At 38.5% G+C, this 22298-nt stretch overlaps 1 protein-coding gene across 1 annotated transcript in view; it reads right to left on the reverse strand.

The window, feature by feature from the left end:
* C8H11orf65 (chromosome 8 C11orf65 homolog) overlaps positions 1–21540 on the reverse strand; it is a 56990-nt gene extending 35450 nt beyond the window's left edge. The window contains exons 1-2 of the mRNA XM_034665702.1: positions 21385–21540; positions 14566–14655 (exon numbers count right to left, since the gene is read on the reverse strand). Coding sequence (XP_034521593.1) covers positions 14566–14646 — 81 coding nt within the window. The 5' untranslated portion in view covers positions 14647–14655; positions 21385–21540. The remainder of the gene's footprint in view (positions 1–14565; positions 14656–21384) is intronic.
* Positions 21541–22298: the final 758 nt, after the last annotated feature.

Consider the following 22298-nt stretch of genomic DNA (forward strand, 5'->3'; position numbering starts at 1 on the left):
TTACATCGGAATCCGGGGATGTACTGTATGGTGATTAACATAATATAATAAAAAAATCATTAAAAATAAAATTTAAAAAAAAAACAATGTATAAAAGGAATTATATACCATGACCAAATGGGATTCATTCCAGGTATGCAAGGCCATTATCAAATTACAACAGGTTAAAGAAAAATCATATGACCGTATCAATAATACAGAAAAAGCATTTGATAAAAATTCAATACCAATTCATGATAAAAACTCTGACAAACTAGGAACAGAGGCATACTTCCTCAATTTGACAAAGGATATCTACAGTAAACACACCTATCATATTTATTGGTGAGAAACTGCGTGCTTTCCTGCTAAGATCAGGAATAAGGCAAAGATGTCCCCTCACCCCTCCTATTCAACATCATATTGGAAGTCATAGCTAATTCAATGAGAAATAAAAGGTATACAAATTGAAATGAAAAAAAAAACCTGTCTTTGTTCACAGATGACATAATTGTCTATATTAAAAATTCCAGTGAATCAATGAAGAAATTCCTGGCACAAAAAAGCAACTATATAATGTTGGGGGATGCTACATTAACATACAAAAGTCAATTGCTCTCTTATATGCCAGCAACAAACAACTGGAATTTGAAATTCAAAACACAATGCCACTTACATTAACAACAAAAAAGTGAAATATGTAGGTATAAATCTAACAAAATATATGAAAATATTTATGAAGGAAACAACACTGTAATAAAAGAAGATCTTTTTTTTTAAAGATTTTATTTACTTATCTGAGAGAGAGAGAGACATTGAGAGAATAAGTGGGAGGAGGGGCAGAGGGAGAAGAAGACTCCTGTGAAGCAGGAAGCTCGACCCCAGGACCCTGGGATCATGACCTGAGTTGAAGGCAGATGCTTAACTGACTGAGCCACCCAGGCAGCCATAAAAAGAAGACCTAAATGAAAGGAGAGATATTCAATAAAACTGGATAGAATGATTCAACACTGTCACGGTGCCCACTGTTCTCAATCTATAGATTCAATGCAATCTCAATCAAAATCCCACCAAGTTATTTTGTAGATACAGTCAAACTGATTATAAATTTTATACAAAAAAGTAAGAGAGCTAGAATAACCAACATAATATTGAATAGCCAACATAATATTGCCATTTGCATAATACTGAAGGAGAATAACAAAATTGGTGGACCCAACTTTAAGACTTACTATGAAGCATTTGATACGTTCACAACATTATATTGTCACTATTTCCAGAATATTTTTTTTTACTCCAAGGGCAACCCCATACCCACATAATCATTAAACAGTCACTCCCCATTTCCCCATTCTCCCCCTCCCCTGCCAGCCCTTGACAATCACTAACCCGCTATCTTTTTTTTCCCCAATATACTCTACTTGTTCAGACATCTTGTATGCTCATCCTCAGCATTGTCCTTCCCAGGCTCTGGGTCTGCCTGTTCTTGACCTGTCTGCCACCCGCTGTGTCTGGTGTCCATGGGCAGGGAGCTGGCCCAGCCCTGGGACTGCCTGGCAGCAGTTGGGGGAAACAAAGGCAAGCCTCTGTGCAGGTCCCTAAAGCAACTGCCAGATAGGTCAAAGTCCACAACAACAATTTTTTGAGAATAAGATCTCTATACGACCCGCTGGCCCTAGAAAGCCACACCAGGACTGTGAATGTTTGTCACCACAGCTACCACCAAGCTGAGGAACGAGGCATGTTGGGTGGGTGAACACAAACACCACAATGCTTCCTCATAGAATTTAGCAGCCTCTTTCTTCACAAAGCACTCTCCTAGTTGCTGTAAGTTTCTTTTATTGGATTCCAGAATTCCAATAAAGGTGATTCTGACAGTTATTCTTAGAGCTCCCTAGTCTACTATTTTCCTGATGGTGGAGGATTTTATGTGTGTAAACTGACAACTTAATTCTAAAATTTACATGGAGATACAAAGCATCCAACAATAGCCTGTAAGTGTCTTCTCGAAGAATTACAAAATGAGAGTACTTCTCTACCATATGATACACTTGTTACAAACCATACAAACCTATAGTAATTATGACAAGGATAGAAAAATGGACCATGGAAGAGAACAGAAAATGCATAAATAGACCTATACAAAAATGGTTACTTGATTTATGATAAAAGTGGCAGGGACAGCAGTGGAGAAAGGACTATCTCTTTAATAAATAGTGTCCCATCATTTGGATATCTATATGGCAGAATATGAAAATGACTTCTACCTCACACCGTACACAAAAAATCAACCGCAGGTGTACTGTAGATCTAATACGGAAGGCAAGTCAATAAAGCTTATATATAATACAGGAAAATTCCTTAATGACTTCAGAGTTGGTGAAGTTTGTAAAAAGCCCCAACCATATACAAAAGGTTGATAATTTAAACTACACTAAAATTAAGAACTCTGTTCACCAAATGATAGTCTTGTTTCAAACCAGTAAGCTGGGGATTGGGGAAAGAGGGTGGAAATGTAGATGAAGCAAGACTGGCTGTGAACTGCTAATTGTTGAAGTTAGGGGACGGGTACATGCGGTTTATTACTTTATTCTTTCTACTTCTGTATATTTGACATTTTTCATGATAAAAAAAAACAGTGGGAAGACCATCATAAGAGTGACAAGTGAAATCACAGAATGAAAAATGGTATGTGCAGCACAGAGAACCGACAAAGGGCTTGTGTGAAGAATATATAAAGAGCTGCTTAAAGCCCGGGAAGAGTAAGAGACAATATACACATAAAGAACACGAAAAAAAAAGCGTCAGGAGCTCAGCTGATCTGGGAGGATGGTCATCGTTAAGCTGTCAGGTGTCAGAAGAGCCAATGAAGGAAACAAGCAGGAAGGGAAAGAAAGCTTTCAATCACTTACTGTAGTGGTAATAAGTAAGAGTTGGAGCCCCTAAATTTGGAGGCGGCGAAGATTCCACCTGGTCCATCCCCCTTCCCCTGCCCCTCCCTCTTCCCCTCCCCCACAAGGCTGCAGCTGTGAGGTGGAGCAGCACAGACTCGGGTGCCCTCTCACTGTTGAGGGAATCCCGACTTTCAAAAGGCTCTGGCAGTTGTATGGACCCTGAGGTGTGAATGTGTGGGGTGGGGGTAGGGAGGAGAGTCTGTGTAGACTGAGTCAGAGTGCGGCAGCACAGGTACCTGAACACCTCAGCCCAAAGCCTCACATCAAGAACGAAGAATGAAGGCGCTGGGACCAAAAATTTAAGTATGCCTAAAGGGAGGACTGTCCCTAAAAAGCTGATAATATTAAGCATCGGTAAGGATGTAGAGCACCAAGAATTCCAAAAGATTGATGATGGTCCGTACGAATTGTACAGTAACTCTGGGAAACAACCGGAAATTCCACTTCTGGGTGAATAGAAATTTGTGCACATGTGCACAGGACGGATGAATAAGAATATTCCCAAAAGCAGTCTTTGTGACAGACTCAAACTGGAAAAACAGTACAAATGTCCATCAACTGCAGAATGAATAAACAGCAGTATATTCATGAAATAACTGTTATTATTTTTGAGAAAATGAATAGAATTCACCTACATGAACGCAATGTTGAATGATAAGGTACAGAAGTGCACAATGGGATTCTATTTACATACGTTTCAAAAATAGAGAAGACAGAAAAAAACTCCACAAAGCTTCAAATGAAGAGTGGTTGCCTCTTGGGAGCAGGCAGTTGGCCACCATGTGCAGAGCACAGGAAGGCAGGGGTCTGAAGTATGAGACTCTGACCTGCGTCATGGTTACACAGGAGATCGTTTGTATGATTCACTGAGCTATACATTTATGTGTGCGTCACACTTCAATAAAACAGTTTTTTAAAAGAAACACATACAAGTACATTTATAAAGTGGTCACACTTGAAGGGAAAAGACAGATGCTGTATGAACAAATAACGTCCTCACCTCTTTAGGATCAATGTATTTCACTATCTGACGTGGCTCCCCTTGTCTTCTGATATCAATCAGTCTTTTATAGTGTTGGAATACAGCGACATTCTAAAGGTTCAAGCACATAAGATTCTATGGTCAAAACTGGATTTTCTACCTCTAATTTAAGCTTTGTGCCTAACTAGGGCAAAATGAGTAAAAACCATAAAATAGACTTTATGTACGTAAACTAGATTTTCGAAATATTATCCACTCAGGGTTTGCTTTGACAAGCTAGGCAATACCGGCTTTATTCTCACAAATAGTTTTACCCTTAACTTGGGAACTACATCATTAGCAAATATAAATAAAATACCCAGAACGTTGGTGGAGTCACTTCTATGGACTCCAGAGTAAACCAGGAGAAACACAAAACAGCCTACTGGTTAAGAACACCGAGTACGGCATAGGATTATCTGGGTTCAACTTTTAGTACCCACTAACCATGTTTCCCTGGACGAGCTGCTCAGCTTCTCCACTCAATTTCTCATCTGAACAACCGCAACGACAGTGGGTATCTCATACAACTATGGTAAGGAATTAAGGAGTTAATATTTGTAAAGCACTTAGAACAACTTCTGCCACAAGAAAGCACTAAATAATTATTCTCTTATTATCATGACAGAAACCTCGTTCCTGTAGTAATGCCATTGTCTTACGAACCCGATCTACTATTCACGTTAGTACAATATTTAGTCGGACGACTCCAATTCTTCTATCTCAGAAAACTATTTCTTTGGCAACACTCTCTTTATACACTATGTCCCCCAAAAACCCTTAGTAAATCTTGGTAAACTTTGCTCCTTCCCCAGTATGCATACATCAAATCAAATCAAATCAATTCAAACTGAAGCAACCCACAGCACCAATATATGACAGTTTGAAGCCCTACTGCAACTGCCTGTGGAAATGGTGCAGCTCACATCAAAACAGAACTACTGACAAGGAGGGGACTGGCCGTTCCCATCTGCCTGTCTGGCTGGCAGGGAAGGAAAAGAGCTTGTATGTCGGTGAAGGAAGAAGCTGGGTGGGACGACAGTGAAAGCTGGTCCAACGTGTCCTGCAGCCTGTAAATGCCATTTTTTTTTTGTTGTTCAAATGATTTTAATTACTGGAATGAACAATTTTTTTAAATATGCAAATAAAAAGTTTTAAAACCTGAAAAAAACCCCAAAAACCCAGTACAACGGATCAGTGAAACTAGGAGCTGGGGTTTTGAAAAGATCAACAAAATTGATAAACCTTTAGTCGGACTCATCATCAACAACAACAACAAAAAGAAAAGAAAAAGAGAAAAGAAAGAGAGGGAGAGAGAGAAATGNAACCCAAAAACCCAGTACAGCGGATCAGTGAAACTAGGAGCTGGGTTTTTGAAAAGATCAACAAAATTGATAAACCTTTAGCCGGACTCATCATCAACAACAACAACAAAAAGAAAAGAAAAAGAGAAAAGAAAGAGAGGGAGAGAGAGAAATGAAAGAGGAGAAATAACGAGAAATAACAACCTGTACCACAGAAATACCAAGCAATATAGAAAATATTATAAAAAATTAGATGCCAACAAATTGGACAACCTAGAAGAAATGGATAAATTCCTAGAAACATGTATCTTCCCAAAAGTGAAACAAAAAGAAACAAAAAATGTGAACAGACTAATAACCTGCCAAGAAACTGAATCAGTAATCAAAAAACTCCCAACAAACAAAAGTCTAGGACCAGATGGCTTCATAAGCAAATTCTACCAAATATTTAAAGAAGAGTTAATACCTATTTTTCTTAAACTATTCCAAAAAGACAGGAGAGGAAGGAAAACTTCCAAATTCATACTATGAGGCCAGCATCACCTTGATGAAAACCAGATAGACACCGCTGAAAAAGAGAACTACGGGCCAATATCTCTGATGCATACAGATGCAAATAACCTCTATAAAATATTAGCAAACTGAATCCAATAATAAATTTAAAAAATGATTCACAATGATCAAGTGACATTTATTCCTGGGTTGTAAAGATGATTCAACATTCACAAATCAATCAACGTGATACATCACATCAACGAGAGAGGATAAAAACCGTATGATCATTTCAGGGGCGCCTCGGTGGCTCAGTTGGTTAAGTGTCTGACTCTTGATTTTGGCTCAGGTCATGATCTCAGGGTTGTGAGATGAAGCTCTGTGTTGGGCTCTATGCTGGGTATGGAGCCTGCTTAAGATTCTCTCTCTCCCTAAGGGGATCCCTCCTACATTGTTGGTGGGAATGCAAGTTGGTACAGCCACTCTGGAAAACAGCGTGGAGGTCCCTTAAAAAGTTAAAAATTGAGCTACCCTATGATCCAGCCATTGCACTACTGGGTATTTACCCCAAAGATATAGACGTAGTGAAGAGAAGGGCCATATGCACCCCAATGTTCACAGCAGCTTTGTCCACAATAGCCAAATCGTGGAAGGAGCCGAGATGCCCTTCAACAGATGACTGGATTAAAAAGTTGTGGTCCATATATACAATGGAATATTACTCAGCTATCAGAAAGAACGAATTCTCAACATTTGCTGCAACATGGACGGCACTGGAGGAGATAATGCTAAGTGAAATAAGTCAAGCAGAGAAAGACAATTATCATATGGTTTCTCTCATCTATGGAACATAAGAACTAGGAAGATCGGTAGGGGAAGAAAGGGATAAAGAAGGGGGGGTAATCAAAAGGGGGCATGAAGCATGAGAGTATGGACTCTGAGAAACAAACTGAGGGCTTCAGAGGGGAGGGGGTGGGGGAACGGGATAGGCTGGTGATGGGTGGTAGGGAGGGCATGAATTGCATGGTGCACTGGGTGTTATACGCAACTAATGGAACTTTACATCAAAAACCAGGTATGTACTGTATGGTGACTAACATAATATAATAAAAAAATTAAAAAAAAAAAGATTCTCTCTCTCCCTTTGCCCCTCCCCTCTCCCTAAAAAAAGTGAAAGAAAGGAAGACAGAAAGAAAGAAAAGAAAAGAGGCCTCAGAGAGACCCCTCACCCCTCCCATCGCCTGAGGACATAGCAAAAAGACAACTGTTCCCCTATGAACGAGAAAGCGGGTCCTTGCCAGCACCAGATCTGCTGGTGCCATGATTTTAGACTTTCCAGATTCCAGAACTTAAGAAATAAACTTCTGTTGTTTATAATCTACCCAGTCTATTGTAGTTTATGATAGCAGTCCAAATGGATTAACACAGCTACCAAAGATGTGGATAACATGATTAACCAGTTTGACCTAAATGATGTCAGATACATTTTTTTCCTCAAGGTCATACGGAACATTTACAAAAATAGACTTTTTCTAGGCCAGGAAAGTTTCAACAAATTTCAAGTTATTAAAATCATATAAATAACTGGCTTCAGTAAAATTAAACCAGAAATCAGTAATAGAAAGGTAACTAGAAATCTCCTAAATATTTGTTAATTAAACAACATACTTCTTTTGCATTTTTTAAAGAATTTATTTACTTATCTGAGAGAGACAGAGATAACAAGCAAAGGGAGGTGCAGAGGGAGAGGGAGAAGCAGACTCTCTGCTGAGCAGGGAGCCTGATCCCAGGACCCTGAGATCATGACCTGAGCCGAAGGCAGACACTTAACTCACTCAGCCACCCGGGCACCTATAAGCAACATACGCCTAAATAACTCACGGGTCAGGGCACCTGGCTGGCTCAGTTGGTAGAGCACACAACTCTTGATCTTGGGGTTGTGAGTTCGAGCCCCACGTTGGGTGGAGGGTTTACTTAAAAATAAAATCTTTAAAATCAAGAAATCATGGGTCAAAAAATTCACAATGGAAATTGTAAAATATTTTAAATTGAAAGGTAATAAATACATGACATATCAAACCTGTAGGATATATCTAAGGTAATGCTCAGGGAGAACTTAATAGCTTTAAACACACATATTATTTAAAAAGAATAAATGTGTAGGGGTGCCTGGGTGGCACAGCGGTTAAGCATCTGTCTTCGGCTCAGGGCATGATCCCGGCGTTATGGGATCGAGTCCCACATCAGGCTCCTCTGCTATGAGCCTGCTTCTTCCTCTCCCACTCCCTCTGCTTGTGTTCCCTCTCTCGCTGGCTGTCTCTATCTCTGTCGAATAAATTTAAAAAATAAATAAATAAAAATAAAAAGAATAAATGTGTAAAATCTAAGATCTAATGTTCCATCTCAAGAAATGTGAAATGGAACAGCAAATCAAACTCCCTCAAAAGATGAAGGAAAACACAATAAAGATCAGCAGTTAATGAAATGTAGAGTTAAAACAGAGAAAATCAACAAAGCCAAAAACCAGGGTTTTTTGTTTTTGTTTTTTTAAGATGGATGTAGAAAAATTGAGAGAAAACACATATCATCAATACCACCCCCGATCTTACAGACATTGAAAGTATAGTGAGAAGAGACTACAAACAACTTTAGGCAAATAAATTTGACAATTTTAAGAAAATGGACAGATTCCTTGAAAAGTAACATTAAAATGGGCACAAGAAGAAATACAGATTTGAATAATCTTGTATTATTAAAGAAATGGAACCCCTAACTAGAAACCTTTCGTAACAAAAGCTCCTAGCACACAATGTTTTGCTAATGTATTCTCCCAAATATTTATAGAAGAAATAGCATTAATCACACAAACTCTTTCAGATAATATAACAGAAGGAATACTTCCCAACTCCCTTAATGAGGCAATCACAATCTTGATATCAAGATCTGGAAAGATATCACAAAAAAGAAAAAATACATTCATGAGCAAATATGCAAAAATCCTAAATGAAAGTTGATAAAGGAAATTATCAACTTTTAATTCTTGTGGGTTCTGTTCCTGGACTCCAGGGGAGACTATACTTTAACATATTTACCAAAGGTGAAAATGCCTAGGCAAAACCTCAAAGCATGGATTCTATTTCTACCCCAAGCATACACTGTATATCTGCTTAAAGTAAATAACCAGAAAGGGGCATTCTGAACACAAAAGAAAAAGGAAGAAACTTCCCTGGTTCCTGTAAGATTAAAGTCTACAGCCCTGCATATACTAGAAACTTAATATAAGGTCTGCAACTTTATAAAATGTTCTTTGTCTAATAATTTATAGCTTTTTATGTACAAAATGTATATAACCTTACACCAAATGTTCCCTTACCGAAGTAATCTCTTCTTTGTGAAGACTGCATATCCAGGGCAGCTGTACCAACTTGTGCTTGAACGAAACTCCCTCACTCTTTTTTTAATTCTAAAAGGTTTGCTCATTTGTGTCAATAAAGTTTAGCAGAGCAAATCCAGGATATATGAAAAGGATAATAATACATCAGGGTGAAGTAGAGTTTATTCTAGGAATGCAAGGTTGGTTTAATATTCGAATATCAATCAATGCAATTCACCACATAAAAAGAATGAAGAAGACAGATCATATGTGCCTGGGTGGCACAGCGGTTAAGCGTCTGTCTTCAGCTCAGGGCGTGATCCCGGCGTTATGCGATCGAGCCCCACATCGGGCTCTTCTGCTATGAGCCTGCTTCTTCCTCTCCCACTCCCCCTGCTTGTGTTCCCTCTCTCGCTGGCTGTCTCTATCTCTGTTGAATAAATAAATAAAATCTTTAAAAAAAATCATATGATCATACAGTAAATGCAACAAAAGCATTTGATAAAATTCAACACCCAGAGTTTTCAAAACAACAAGAATAAAAAGCAAACTAAGTATAAAGTTAAATTTCCCAAACTGATGGTAAGTTTTTACAAAAAGCTACAGGTAACATCTTAGCTTCTGGTGGAATATTACATGCCTTCTGTGTTCAACAAAAGGGCAAGAATGTCCATAATTACTGCTTCTTTTCAATCTTGCACTGGAGGGTCTAATCAGTGCAATAAAGAAATGAAAGGTATAAAGTTTGCAAAGAAAAAATAAAAGTTGCCATTCAAAGTGGAAATCCAAAGGAATGCTTAAGTGGAAAATCCAAAGGAATCTTTAAAAAAGCAATTAGAAATATAAGTACATATTAGGTGGCAGATAAAAATAAACTATATTTCTATAAACTAGAAATGAACAATTAGAAAATAAAATTTAAAAATAATACCACTTACAGCAGCATCAAAAAATGTCAAACACCCAGAAGTTAAAAGAAAGATGTTTAAGACTTCTACACTGCAAACTGCAAAACACTATGGAGAAAAATTTTAAAAGATCTAATAATAAAGATATGCACCATGTTCATGAAAGTACAGTAATATGTCAGTTCTCCCCCAAATTGACTTATTGATTCAATTCAATCCCAATTATAATCTCCACAGTAATTTTTATAAAAATTAATGAATTGATTCTAACAATTACATGGAAATGCAAAAGCCTTAGAATAGCTATGACAATCAGGAAGAACATCAAAGTTGGAGGACTATAGTGCCATATACCCTCACTTCTGATAAAGCTACAGTTACTAAGACAGTGTGGTATTGACTCAAATAAAGACAAACAGATCAATGCAACTGAACACAGAACACTTCACATATATGATTACATGATTTAAACAAAAGGAACCACTGCAATTTACTATGGAAAGGATGGTATTTTTCATATAAGGTACTTAATCATTTGGTTATTTATAAAGACAAAAAAATGAACTTTGTCCATACTTCTCATCATACACAAACATCAATTTGAGATGGATACTAGATCTCAATCTATAACTAAAGCAATTAAGCCTCTAGAAAAAACATAAGGAAAATTTCTTCTGGCTTCAGATTACATAAACATTTGCCCCAGATTTATTTCAATATATTTGACATGTAATACTATGTTGGGTGAGTTGGGTGTCCACCTTGGGATCTCTTTTCCCACTGGGGAAAGGAAAGGCCCAGTGGGGTCCACTCAGGGCTGCCTTGTGCCAGGTGATGTGATCAAAGTGAAACCCCTCCTCTTATCCTTCTAATGTGATCTTTCCTGGTCTCTCTGGTCTTGGGCTCTGGGATTTTCAAAAAAATGCTTTCTATGGATAGTTGCTAGTTGGTCTTCTTGTGAGGTGGACTGAAGTTGAGAATGACCTATGTTGCCATTTTTATATTGTCACCTCTTTAGGCAAACCTTTCTTATTTTTTTTTTTTAAGATTTATTTATTTTAGAGAGAGAGAGAGAGACAGCATGCAGAGGGGAGGAGCAGAGGGAGAGGGAGAGAGAGCATCTCAAGCAGACCTCACTCTGAGTGTGGAGCCCAACGTGGGCCTTGATCTCATGACCATGAGATCATGACCTGAGCCGAAATCAAGAACTGGACACTTAACCAACTGAGCCACCCAGGCATCCCTAAGCAAACATTTCTTAAACAGGACACAGAAAACACTAACCATAAAGAACAAGTGACAAATTGGATTTAATGAAAATTAAAGACTTCTCATTACCAAAAAACACCTTTAAGAATGCAATGTAATCAGTCTGAAGAAAATATTTCCAACACACGTATTCAATAAAGGACTTGTGTTCAGGATATATGAGAGACTCCTCCAAGTGAATATTGACAGTGTAATAGTAGATATAATGGCATTTGGGGATTTGAAGATTGGGAGGATAGGTTAAAAAAAAAAAAGGAGGGGGGTAGGGATACTTATGTCCTCATCATATATAATAAGAAGTCACACAATCTTATGTTAGCATGATGGAACAAGAAACAAAGGTTTAAATATTCTTTAAAGAAATAAGGTAAAAAATAGAAGAACTAAAAAACAGTCACATGTGATACTAGGAGGGGAGATAAGCAAGGCTGTGTAAGGGATAAGCAAGATAAGGTCTCAATTATCTTTGCAGAAAGTCAACAGATCACTTCTAAAGTTGGTAAATAAAAAATAATTATACAAGCATATTATGAAGAAACAGAAATAACTATTATAAGATTTAAAACAAAAAATAGTTAAAAGTGGTTGCCTTTAGGATATGAGGGTAGAGAAGAGTAGGAGGGGGTAAAAGAAGTACTTTTATTTGTAAGTTCTTCTATATTATTTTACTTAAATATATATATTATTTTGATCTAAAATATTCAATATTCAAATATTCATTTACATTAGTTGGACTATACAGATTATTCAGTTATAGGGCCATGTAATGTGTTAAAATTAGGCATCCTTAGTTAGAAGTCATCCTCTGAGCCACCTGGAGTAGAATGTTTCTAGGCTTAAGATCAAATGTATTCTCACCATTTACATCAAGGTGGATGGAACTGGAGGGGTATTATTCTGAGTGAAATAAGTCAATCAGAGAAAGACAATTATAAGATTTCACTCATGTGGAATATAAGAAACGGGGCAGAGGACTGTAGGGGAAGGGAGGGAAAAAAGAATGGGAAGTCATTAGAGAGGGAGACAAACCATGAGGGACTCTTAACTACAGGAAACAAACTGAGGGTGGCTGGAAGGGAGGTGGGTGGGGGGATGGGGTAGCTGGGTGACAGGCATTTAGAAGGGCACATGCTAAGATGAGTACCAGGTGTAATACACAACTGATAAATTATTGAACACTACTTCTGAAACTAATGATATACTGTAAGTTGGCTAACTGAATTAAAAAAAAAAAGATCAAATGTATTCTCTTTGAATCTCGAAACTATTTTAATCAACCTTATATTTGAACCATGGCTTTCATGGTTAGCTTCTTTTCAGTTTCTAACCACTTTTTAAATGCAACTGTGCAGTCATGCCTGCTGTTGCAGGGGGTACCATTTTATCTCCAAATACAACCCACTTAGAGCCATTCAATATATTGATCTTATCTAAAGTGATCACCATTTTTATTTCCTTCATTTTTTTCATTTCTCATTCTCTCTCTCTTTTTTTTAATCATTGATTTTCCTTAAATATCAGTTGATCTTTGGTTGTGCATTAATACTTAAGAATGAAAGTCTATGTCAATGTTTCCAGGGAACAAGTGGGAGCATCCTGGGCTTTTCTGTAAGTCTCCTATTTCCCCACTGTTCTCACATATGAGTGGGAAGATGGTCTGGGAGCTTTGTAATGTGGGTGGAATTAGATAAGCAACAGACTTTCTTAGGGAGTTATGGTTAGGTAGCCAGCAATCAAGCAGGGTGTCTTTCAAATACTAAAATTAAGAGACTTTTTACTGTGGAGTGCCAAATCCACAATAGAATTAGCTTTTCCAAATGGTTCATTTAATTACTTAAAAAAAGAGATAAGCCATCAGGGTTTTTCTCCCTAATAGTAAATATCCACTTACAAGTAAATTTTTTGACCAATGGTAAATATCCATCTACCTGTAGCTTTGGGGCTTGAAGTGACAGCACAGACATCTGTCACAGCTACACTACATACAATTAACCCCCTTGTCTATGGTCATTCTCCTTCCAGCTCTTTCAAATTGCTAACTCCAAACTGATACCCTTTCTAGGGTCCCAATGACAAACCAGCTCTCTCACGGGGCCCCTCTGACATGCGTCGAGGCAAGTCTTCTTCACAGCTCTATCCAACGGGATGCTATGATCTATTTTTGGTTTTCCAAAAATGAGATAAAATTAATCTGCTCATGAACTCCCTTCTCTCTGGTATGGGTTAACTTTCTGTGTACTATCATTTCAATAGGGTTCTGCAGGGTCAAAAAGTGAAAATGTGTGCTCAGTCTACCATCTTGTTAAAAGACACAGACACACATGCTTGTCTGTTTGTATACAGGGCTCCTCTACTGAAACTCCTGAAGGGGAAGGAGGTATTGTAAAGTGCCTCGCACAGTGCTAGAAATACAAAAAGGTATACAAAGCAATGTGGCTGGTTGGATTTGGATGTGGGGTAAATGAAGTTGTAAATGACAGAAAAACTTAAGTCTAGTTAACAAGTAGGCTAACAGAAACCATCAAAAGAATAGTAAATGTTGAAAGCAAATTAGTATTTTAGTACTGGAAATCAATAGTTATGGATTTTATAGCTTTGAAAAAGGCAAAAGAAAAAATAATGGAAGCTATTTTGCAAGATTTGATTAGCCAATATAAAGGTATTCTGGTGTGCTAGAAACAGATCCATTCCACTTCACACAAAATTATCAAACACAGACAGTGTTGCTGCTGTCACAGAGGAAGGAGTAGAGTCATTTTAGCTGTTGACTCTCACCCAACCAGGTAAATCAACTTGGAATATTCCTTACGCCAATGGGACCAGCTATACCATACTAAAGCATGATAAATAAGCGCATTAATTCAGACAGTTTATTATTAAACATTGTCTTCAAAAGTAGGTACTCAATAAATATTTCATGAGTGAATGTATCCCTAACATCTTCTCAAAAACCTGATTCTTGAGTCAAGAAATAATGTTTTAGAGGTGAAAGCCAAATAATCCTCTTAGTGATACTTTTGTTGATCATAGCCATTATCAAAGTTCCTGGCCCTGATCAGGAGCTCAGTAAGGATTTGTGAGGCTAACAGATAATTAATTAATGTTAACTTTTTGAACTTCCAAAAAATATGTGCTTTTAAAGCAAAGGGTGGTACACAAATCCATAAGTATACTAAAAACTATTAAATTGTACACTTTCAATAGGTGAACCTTATGACATATAAATTATATTGTAATCAAGCTCCAAAAAATGAAATAAACTCACAAGGAAACATTTCCAGGCCTTCTGAATGACTCTGGCAGCATTATCCCTCTCTGTAAGTTCTGACTCCTCTTCCCAAGGCATTTGAAAGTCCTAAAAGAAGCAAAAAGGGTACATTCAGAATTTCTTTATAAACTTCATTATGAAACTCACTAGAACTCAAGAAAAACAGAAGTTGAATAAAGGAAATAACACAGATAAGATTTGGTATCAAGATAATTTTAATAAAAATAAAAATTGTTACCTACTATTGATTGCCTTTTATGTTCCAATTAGTTTCTTTCTTCTAATTTAAGCAACAACGTCGCATAGCAGATTTTACCAATATGCTTGTGTTAGAGATGAGAAGAGTGCACCTCAAGGCCTAAGGTCAAATAGTGATTGACTAAGCCAGTATTAAACAAACGTCAGTTGCTCTTGAAAATCCATGACCTTTCATGTCCCCATTCAATGACTTCAAACAGGTTATTTTTAAGATTATTTATTTATTTGACAGAGAGAGAGAGAGAGAGAGAGAGAGAGAGAGAGCACAAGCAGGGGTAGTAGCAAAGGGAGGGGGAGAAGCAGGCTAAGCAGGGAGCCCAACATGGGGCTTGATCCCAAGATCATGTCCTGAGCCAAGGGCAGATGCTTAATCAACTGAGCCACCCAGACACCCCCATATAAGCTTTTCTTAATCAACATGTACAAAGACAGTTCCATCCACAAATTTATCCAGGACCCTAGCCTAGAATGAGATGATTATAGAATTTTTCTTACTCTGTAACTTGTAAATGTGCTGACAAGTTAATAAATCATGCATTAAATTGTCAGAAAAAGAGATGAAGCTCGACTACAAAGAAGAAAAAGAAAATCACTAATTCTATCCATAATTTTTCTTAATACTGTGAAGAAATAAGTAATGCGAGAAGTCAGAAAGTCATAGCTTATGAGTCCTTTGAAAAGTTGCAGTAGACTGAGGATTCTGGGAAGAAAGTGGAATAGGAAGCACCAGGAATCTGTCTCCCCATCTAGACAAACTGCACTGGCAGAATCTAATGTTAACTATTTTGGAACTCCGGAGGAGGTTTTATTCCAGTATACTCTTTCATACTGTGTGACTTTGGTTTTATGATGTGCATGTAGTTCAGATATACATAACTGCATTTAAAAAAGGAAGAGGGGGGCTCAGTATCCAACTCTTGGGTTTTGGCTCAGGTCATAATTTCAGAGTTGTGAGATGGAGTCCCACACTGGGCTCCACACTCAAAGGGGAGTCTGCTTGAGATTCTCTCTCTCTGTCCCTCTGCCCCTCCCCCTGGTCTCTCTCTGTCTCTCTCTCAAATAATCTTAAAAAAAAGGGGGGTGCGCCTGAGTGGCACAGCAGTTAAGCGTCTGCCTTCGGCTCAGGGTGTGATCCCGGCGTTGTGGGATCGAGCCCGCATCAGGCTCCTCTGCTATGAGCCTGCTTCTTCCTCTCCCACTCCCCCTGCTTGTATTTCCTCTCTCGCTGGCTCTCTCTATCTCTGTCAAATAAATAAATAAAATCTTAAAAAAAAAAAAAAAGGAATGAAGTATGCGCATTAAAATTTTGATACTGCCATCCTGTCCACAAAAACACTGATCAAATTCACACCTATAAACATCCTACGAGAGTGCTTCACTTCTAGTTTTACGAAAATGAAAAACTAAACATAAACGGGACATAAGGACTATCGTAGATCTATTAATAACCTCTCCGTAATTTAGCTGTGATAATCTGTTATCAATGCTCAGTGATTTAAGGTATAAAGTGACATATGTGGGTGTGTGCACAAATGTGTACAACTATTTATGTATGACTATGAATAACAGTGGTGACAGAATTAAGGAAGAACTTTAAATGTTTATTTTGCTTACTTCTACAATGAACATATATTAGTTGAATAATAAGAAGAGTTTTTAAAAAATTAGTTTGTCATCAGCAGGTCAACTCATTGCAGGCTTGACCCAAGTCGGGAGTGGCAGGACAGAAGGGGTTAGCGCGGATCTCCTGTAGGTGGATCGCTAAGAGTTGTGCTACGCTCAGTGTGCTTCACAAACCTACGCCAGTCTCTGAACTGCATGTTACCAGATGAAATAAAGAAATTGAGAGTAGTCAGACAGTTTCCCAGCAATCTGACACTGCTGTGGTACACAAACACATCATCATGGGCTTAGAGTTTGTATGGTACATCTTTGTTTTCCTTTCTCTAGTAATTCACTTTTATTTTACAAAAGTAACAGCCTACAACATATTGGAAACAAATTTTTAAAAGGTTCTTCACCACTGAAAACTGCTTTAAAGTTTACTCTTAGGATCGGGCCGAGGAGTTACAGTCAGCTGATTTTCTGCTTAACGTTCTAGAAACTGGCATCTATACCCCAATGCCTGATATCCCTGTACATATATCAGACACCACTTGTAAGGGTCTTAATCTTGTTCGAGTTCTTACTCTGGCTTCAGTCTCCTTGTCTGGACGGGGTTTAGTAGGGTGGGTATTGGGAGTCAGAGGCAGATTTTAACATTTCATTAATATCATGCAGCAATTAAAAACTGTTTTGAAGAAATACTTATTGAAGAGAATTATACAATAAATGATAAGGAAGGCTAAAAATTCTACATAGTATTATTGTTTTGAGCACAAAGGTGAATGAAATGGAGGGCCATTCACATACCTGAGGAACTTTGTAGGCAGACAGAACAGCAAAAGTGAAGATACAGAAATAGGAGACTGAGGAAGAAGGCCAGTGTGACTATAGCCAAATAAAGAGAAGAGGTAGGAGATCAAAGCAGAGAGGTAATGGCATCACAGCTCACACAGGGCCTTCCATCTTGAAAAGGGAGAATTTTAAGTGTGATGGGTAACTATTGGATGGTTGGTTATACCAGAGGAATAACATGGTCTGATTTGTGTTTTTTTAAGTATCATTCTGAAGGGGATAAAAGGAAACAAAAAAACTAAGCTTGCTCTGGTTCATCCATTAATAATTGTACAGTCATGACTATGTAAATATTAGTATTAACCCTACCAGTATGCATCTTCCAAGAGTAATACCCTGTAATTATATACTCTATGATAATATCATCCATGATGATGTGAATTTGGATATAACATGATTGCTGACTAGCTCCTGTCTCCGAAGTAGGCTGACCCTGGGTATTTAGTTACTTTGGATTGACTCGCCATTATATCGTATGCAATTAAATTTCTGAATTCTACTTAGTATTATGGCAGGATTTCTCTGTTGTTTTAATTAGGAAAATGAGGGGAGAGGATGAGTGTGTGTAAGCATATATGTATGTTACGGCACTTTGGTGTAAGAGATTTGTATTAAAGAAAATTATCAGATAATAATTATATCTAAAAGAAATCAAGAACAAGCAGAATAGCATGTTATTTAAACTATGGAAGTAAATACTTAATATTTAAAGAAAAGGGGGATGCCTGGCTGCCTCAGTTGGTAGATAGCATGCAACTCTTAATCTCAGGATGGTGAGTTTGAGCCTCACATTGAACATGGAGCCTACTCAAAATTAAAAATAAGATAAAATATGGAGGTAAAAATGCAAGGAAATGCATGTGCAATTAAGAAGATGAAACAGAACAGTGGGACAAAGAATGATCAGGGTTATGTTAGCACAAGGAGTCAGGGAAGGCCTCTCTACTGAGAAGACATTAATTTTCATGATGCAAATAAGCAACTACAGGACAACTGTAGGAGAGTTCCAGGCACAGGGAAGAGAAGATAAAAATGCTCTGAGATAAGGAGCTTGTTGTGTTTAAGTGGCTCAAAGAAAGAAAGAAATGCTGAGCTTAGAGAAGAGGCAGAAATGTGGGGGAAAAGGTCAAAGAAGTGGGTAGGAGCCATACGATAATTATAGGGGAAAGTGACTACAAACTTCTGGTTTGGATAATGTACCATAGCTGGTGGTTTGTATTAGCTGAGTGGAACCAAAATTTAAATTTTCAAGAATTTTGTAAGCTGGTTTTTAAACACAGCGACTATTAAAAATTATTTAAGCTTACAATTAAATAAAGATAACAAATACTCAAAATTTATCACCTACTAATTATCTATTATAGGGGATCATAATACACTACCCTAAAATATGCCAGTTTGGCATAAGGATTATTTTGAGCTAAAGGCAATCTAGAAAGAACAAATGCAGGAAAAGCTCTCTACCCTCCCCATCTGGCTAAAAGCGGGACACAAATTTCCCTTTGCAAAAGTGTTGTCTCTCTCCTTTCCTGTACCAACAGGAGAAAAATAAGCATTATAACCAGAGATAAAAAGTCAGCAATGAGATGGGTCTTTACAAACCTTACTAAAATAACCCCTACCTTTAATAGTTTCCCAATATATTTACCTTCCCACAATTTACCACATCTAGAAGTCCGAAATCCTTTTCCTTGTCACTTCACAAATTTATCACTGTTAAAATGGTATATAAAACCCTGGGTCTAACCTCCTCTTTAAGTTTTTAATTCTTTTTTTTTTTTTTAAAGATTTTATTTATTTGAGAGAGAGAGTGTGTGAGCAAGCATGGGGTAGAGGGGACGGTGGCAGAGGGAGAGAGAATATCAAGCAGGCTGTACACTGAGCCCAATGTGGCCCTGGATCTCACAAGTCTGAGAGCATGACCTGAGCTGAAATCAAAGTCAGACGTTCAATGACTAAGCCACCCAGGCGCCCCTGGGTTTTTAATTGTTCTGTGAAACCCCCATGTGCGTGTAAAATTGACATGTTAACTAGAAAATAAAATTGGTTTACCTTTTTTCTGGTTAATCGGTCTTTTGTCAGTTTAATTTGCGGGTCCCAAATACAAAAGCTAAGATAGTAGAGAAACAGTTTTTTCCTTCCCTACACTACATTTTACTACTATTTATTTCTCGAGGTTATTTATGTTCATTGCAGTGGCATTGCCCATAATTGTGGCTGGATTCTTTGTTGTGGAGGCTGTCCCATATACGGTAGGATGTTTAGCAGAATCCCTGGACTCTATCCACTAGATGCTGGCAGCACAGCTGTGACAACCAAAAATGTCCCCAGTCATTGCCAAATTGCCAAACATCCCCCATGGAACAAAATCACCTGTGGTTGAGAACTACTAGCCTCCACGTGCTACCTACTGGTATATGTATGGTGGAAATAATAGATTATGATGCACTAGGGCACATTTCTTCCCAATACTTGAGGTCATTTTTTATCTTGAAATTTGCCACGGCCAGGGTATTTTCAGCACAAAAATTGACAAACAGTACAAATCAGGTCTTGATTTACTGTTTTGCTGGTTGTCTAGACTGAAGAAAGTGGTGGTGAAAATGTTAACCGACACTACATTTATAAACGTGTCGTGTCACCATTACATTATTGATAGCACAAAATCGTGACAGAGTATATTCCAGTTTTCAACATTAATCTGATTCAGAAACGAGTCACTAACACCACTGAGGAATGATGATATCCTGCATATTTCAAGAAAGAGAATGTGCTCAATTGTGTCAAATGCATAAGGAGGGTCAAGTAAACTGAGAATAAAGAACTAGATTTGGCCAGATAAAGTCACTGATAACCTTGTTAAGTACTGTTTACAGCAGAGTAGCAAGGAAGAAAGCCTGGCAGGGGTTAAGGAGGAGGCAAAGGCCAGACCCTAAGTACAATAACACCTGCTTAGAAGCAGAGATACAGATCGAAGACTGGCCGGCAGGAATGGATTCCAGGGGTGTTTTTTTAAAATATGAGAGAAATTAAAGCATATTAAGATGTTGTTAGGTATGATCCCTTAGTGAGGGAGAAATTAAAGGTGCCAGAGAGGCATTTAATTGAAGGGTGGAAGTCTTTTGAGTAGTTTTAAGAGAACACAGTCCAGAGAAGAGAGCGGGTAGAACAGCTGGTCCTTAGATTAACAGCGATATTGGTTTCACAGGGTTATTATGAGGCTCCAAATTAACCAACGTGAAAACACTGCTTTATTTGTAAGATACTAGAAAGTACCATTGAACCACTCTTCAAGTAATGAAGGAATTTACTACATCCAGCTTCCACGTGCAGATTCAGAAATGGAAGACCATCTATCTCAAATCGATGATAATTATTTTAATAGATTACGGCTTCCGCTGATCTTTTATCTTCCTAAGAAAAAGCCCCCAAGGTAAGTCTTTGAATACTCAGTACCACTTACTTTAAAACCTGGGACAGAGTATTAAAGCTAATTTGCTAGGATCGGAACCTACGCTTTCTCCTTTGTTTTAGTGAATACACCAATGTGTTTCGTGACCTTTTTTAAATCACATTTGTGATTTCGCTCCTTTCTCCCGTGGTCCTTTACACCGAGGGCGGAAGAGGGCAAAGAACCACTAATATACTGCTTAGGAACGCTTTTCCCTTTTCCAGCTCTAAATAACGCAGTGCAGGGGCAGAAAATACCGAAACGGGAAAAAAAAAAAGTCCAGAAAAAAAAAGGTGAGGTGGATTAACAAGTATTTTGCCATCGGCCTCAACGGGGAGAAACCAGGTCTCTGCGGAGGTGCGAGGAGCGGGGACCGGGAGGCGGCAGGACGAGCATGGAGCGCGTCCAGCCACAGCGAGGGAGTCGGTCGTGGGCAGCGCTGGAAACCTGGGGCTGGAAGGCGGCGGGGCGGGGGGGGGGCGGNGCGGTTCAGGGACACCACACGTTTTTAAGGGGTGGTCTGGGGAGCGGCACTCAGAGGTAGGGGGCCTTTAGGGCGCTGGAGAAGGGTAAGCTCAGACCAGGCGCCACAGAGGCGAGCGGAACTGCTGTGGTACTGGCGGAGAGGGAGGGGACACCATTCCCTTCACCTGTCAATCGCTGCAGTCCGGAGCTCCGCCGGACTCTTCGGTTACACTGCAGACGGAAATGACGCAGACGGAAATGACGCGCTCTACTTCCGTTCTCACCCGCCTCGAGGCCCCGCCCCTTGCTCCACCCTCTTAGCACCGCCCCTCGGCCCCGCCCTTTCCTTCACCCATCCCTCGCTGTCTCCAGGGAATCCGAAACGGAAAAAAATGTGAGCTCTCCCTGCTCTTGTTAACGGTATAGAGGCAAAGGAATTCGAAAGGGAAACGAAGTGACTTTCTGCGAATTGGCGCTAAACTTACTACAAAGTCTGGTCACTTCCACCAACAGTTTTAAAGATGTAGGAGAAATACACAAAATCTTTCATATTTAAGTAATTTATTCATTTGTAAATAAGGAAACGGATGCTTTTAGCGATTTGGCAGCTAGTGCTCAGGATCAAAGAATAAGTGACAGGTAATTGTAGTCCAATGCTATTTCTAAATTTAAGCTCTTTAGCTGGTAAAGCCCTAAACCAGTTTTATTTTTTTTAATTTCTAGTTAACATCTGTCACCATACCTGGTTACAGCTAAACCAGTATAATGGCTACCTGAACCAGCTAGACACTACACATCTCTTGAAATAAGAGAAAATAATGGTGTCAAGCCCAAAATTCTTTCCCCCTAATATTAGATTTCTACCTACTAGGGATTGAGTGGTAGTGATAAGTTTTGGTTCATTTATTCATGAAGACAATAAAATTAGACCAACCTACTTACAGAAATACCAGGGCTATAGATGGTTAAAATCTTTCTTCTTTTTCTTTAAAGATTTTTTTATTTATTTGAGAGAAAGAGAGGGAGCATGTGTGCAAGCAGGGGGAGGGGCAAAAGAAGAGAGAATCTCCAACCCCCCCCAACTGAGCAGTGGGGATGT

Source organism: Ailuropoda melanoleuca, chromosome 8 (assembly GCF_002007445.2).
Source record: "Ailuropoda melanoleuca isolate Jingjing chromosome 8, ASM200744v2, whole genome shotgun sequence".
In the NCBI taxonomy this organism is placed as follows: domain Eukaryota; kingdom Metazoa; phylum Chordata; class Mammalia; order Carnivora; family Ursidae; genus Ailuropoda; species Ailuropoda melanoleuca.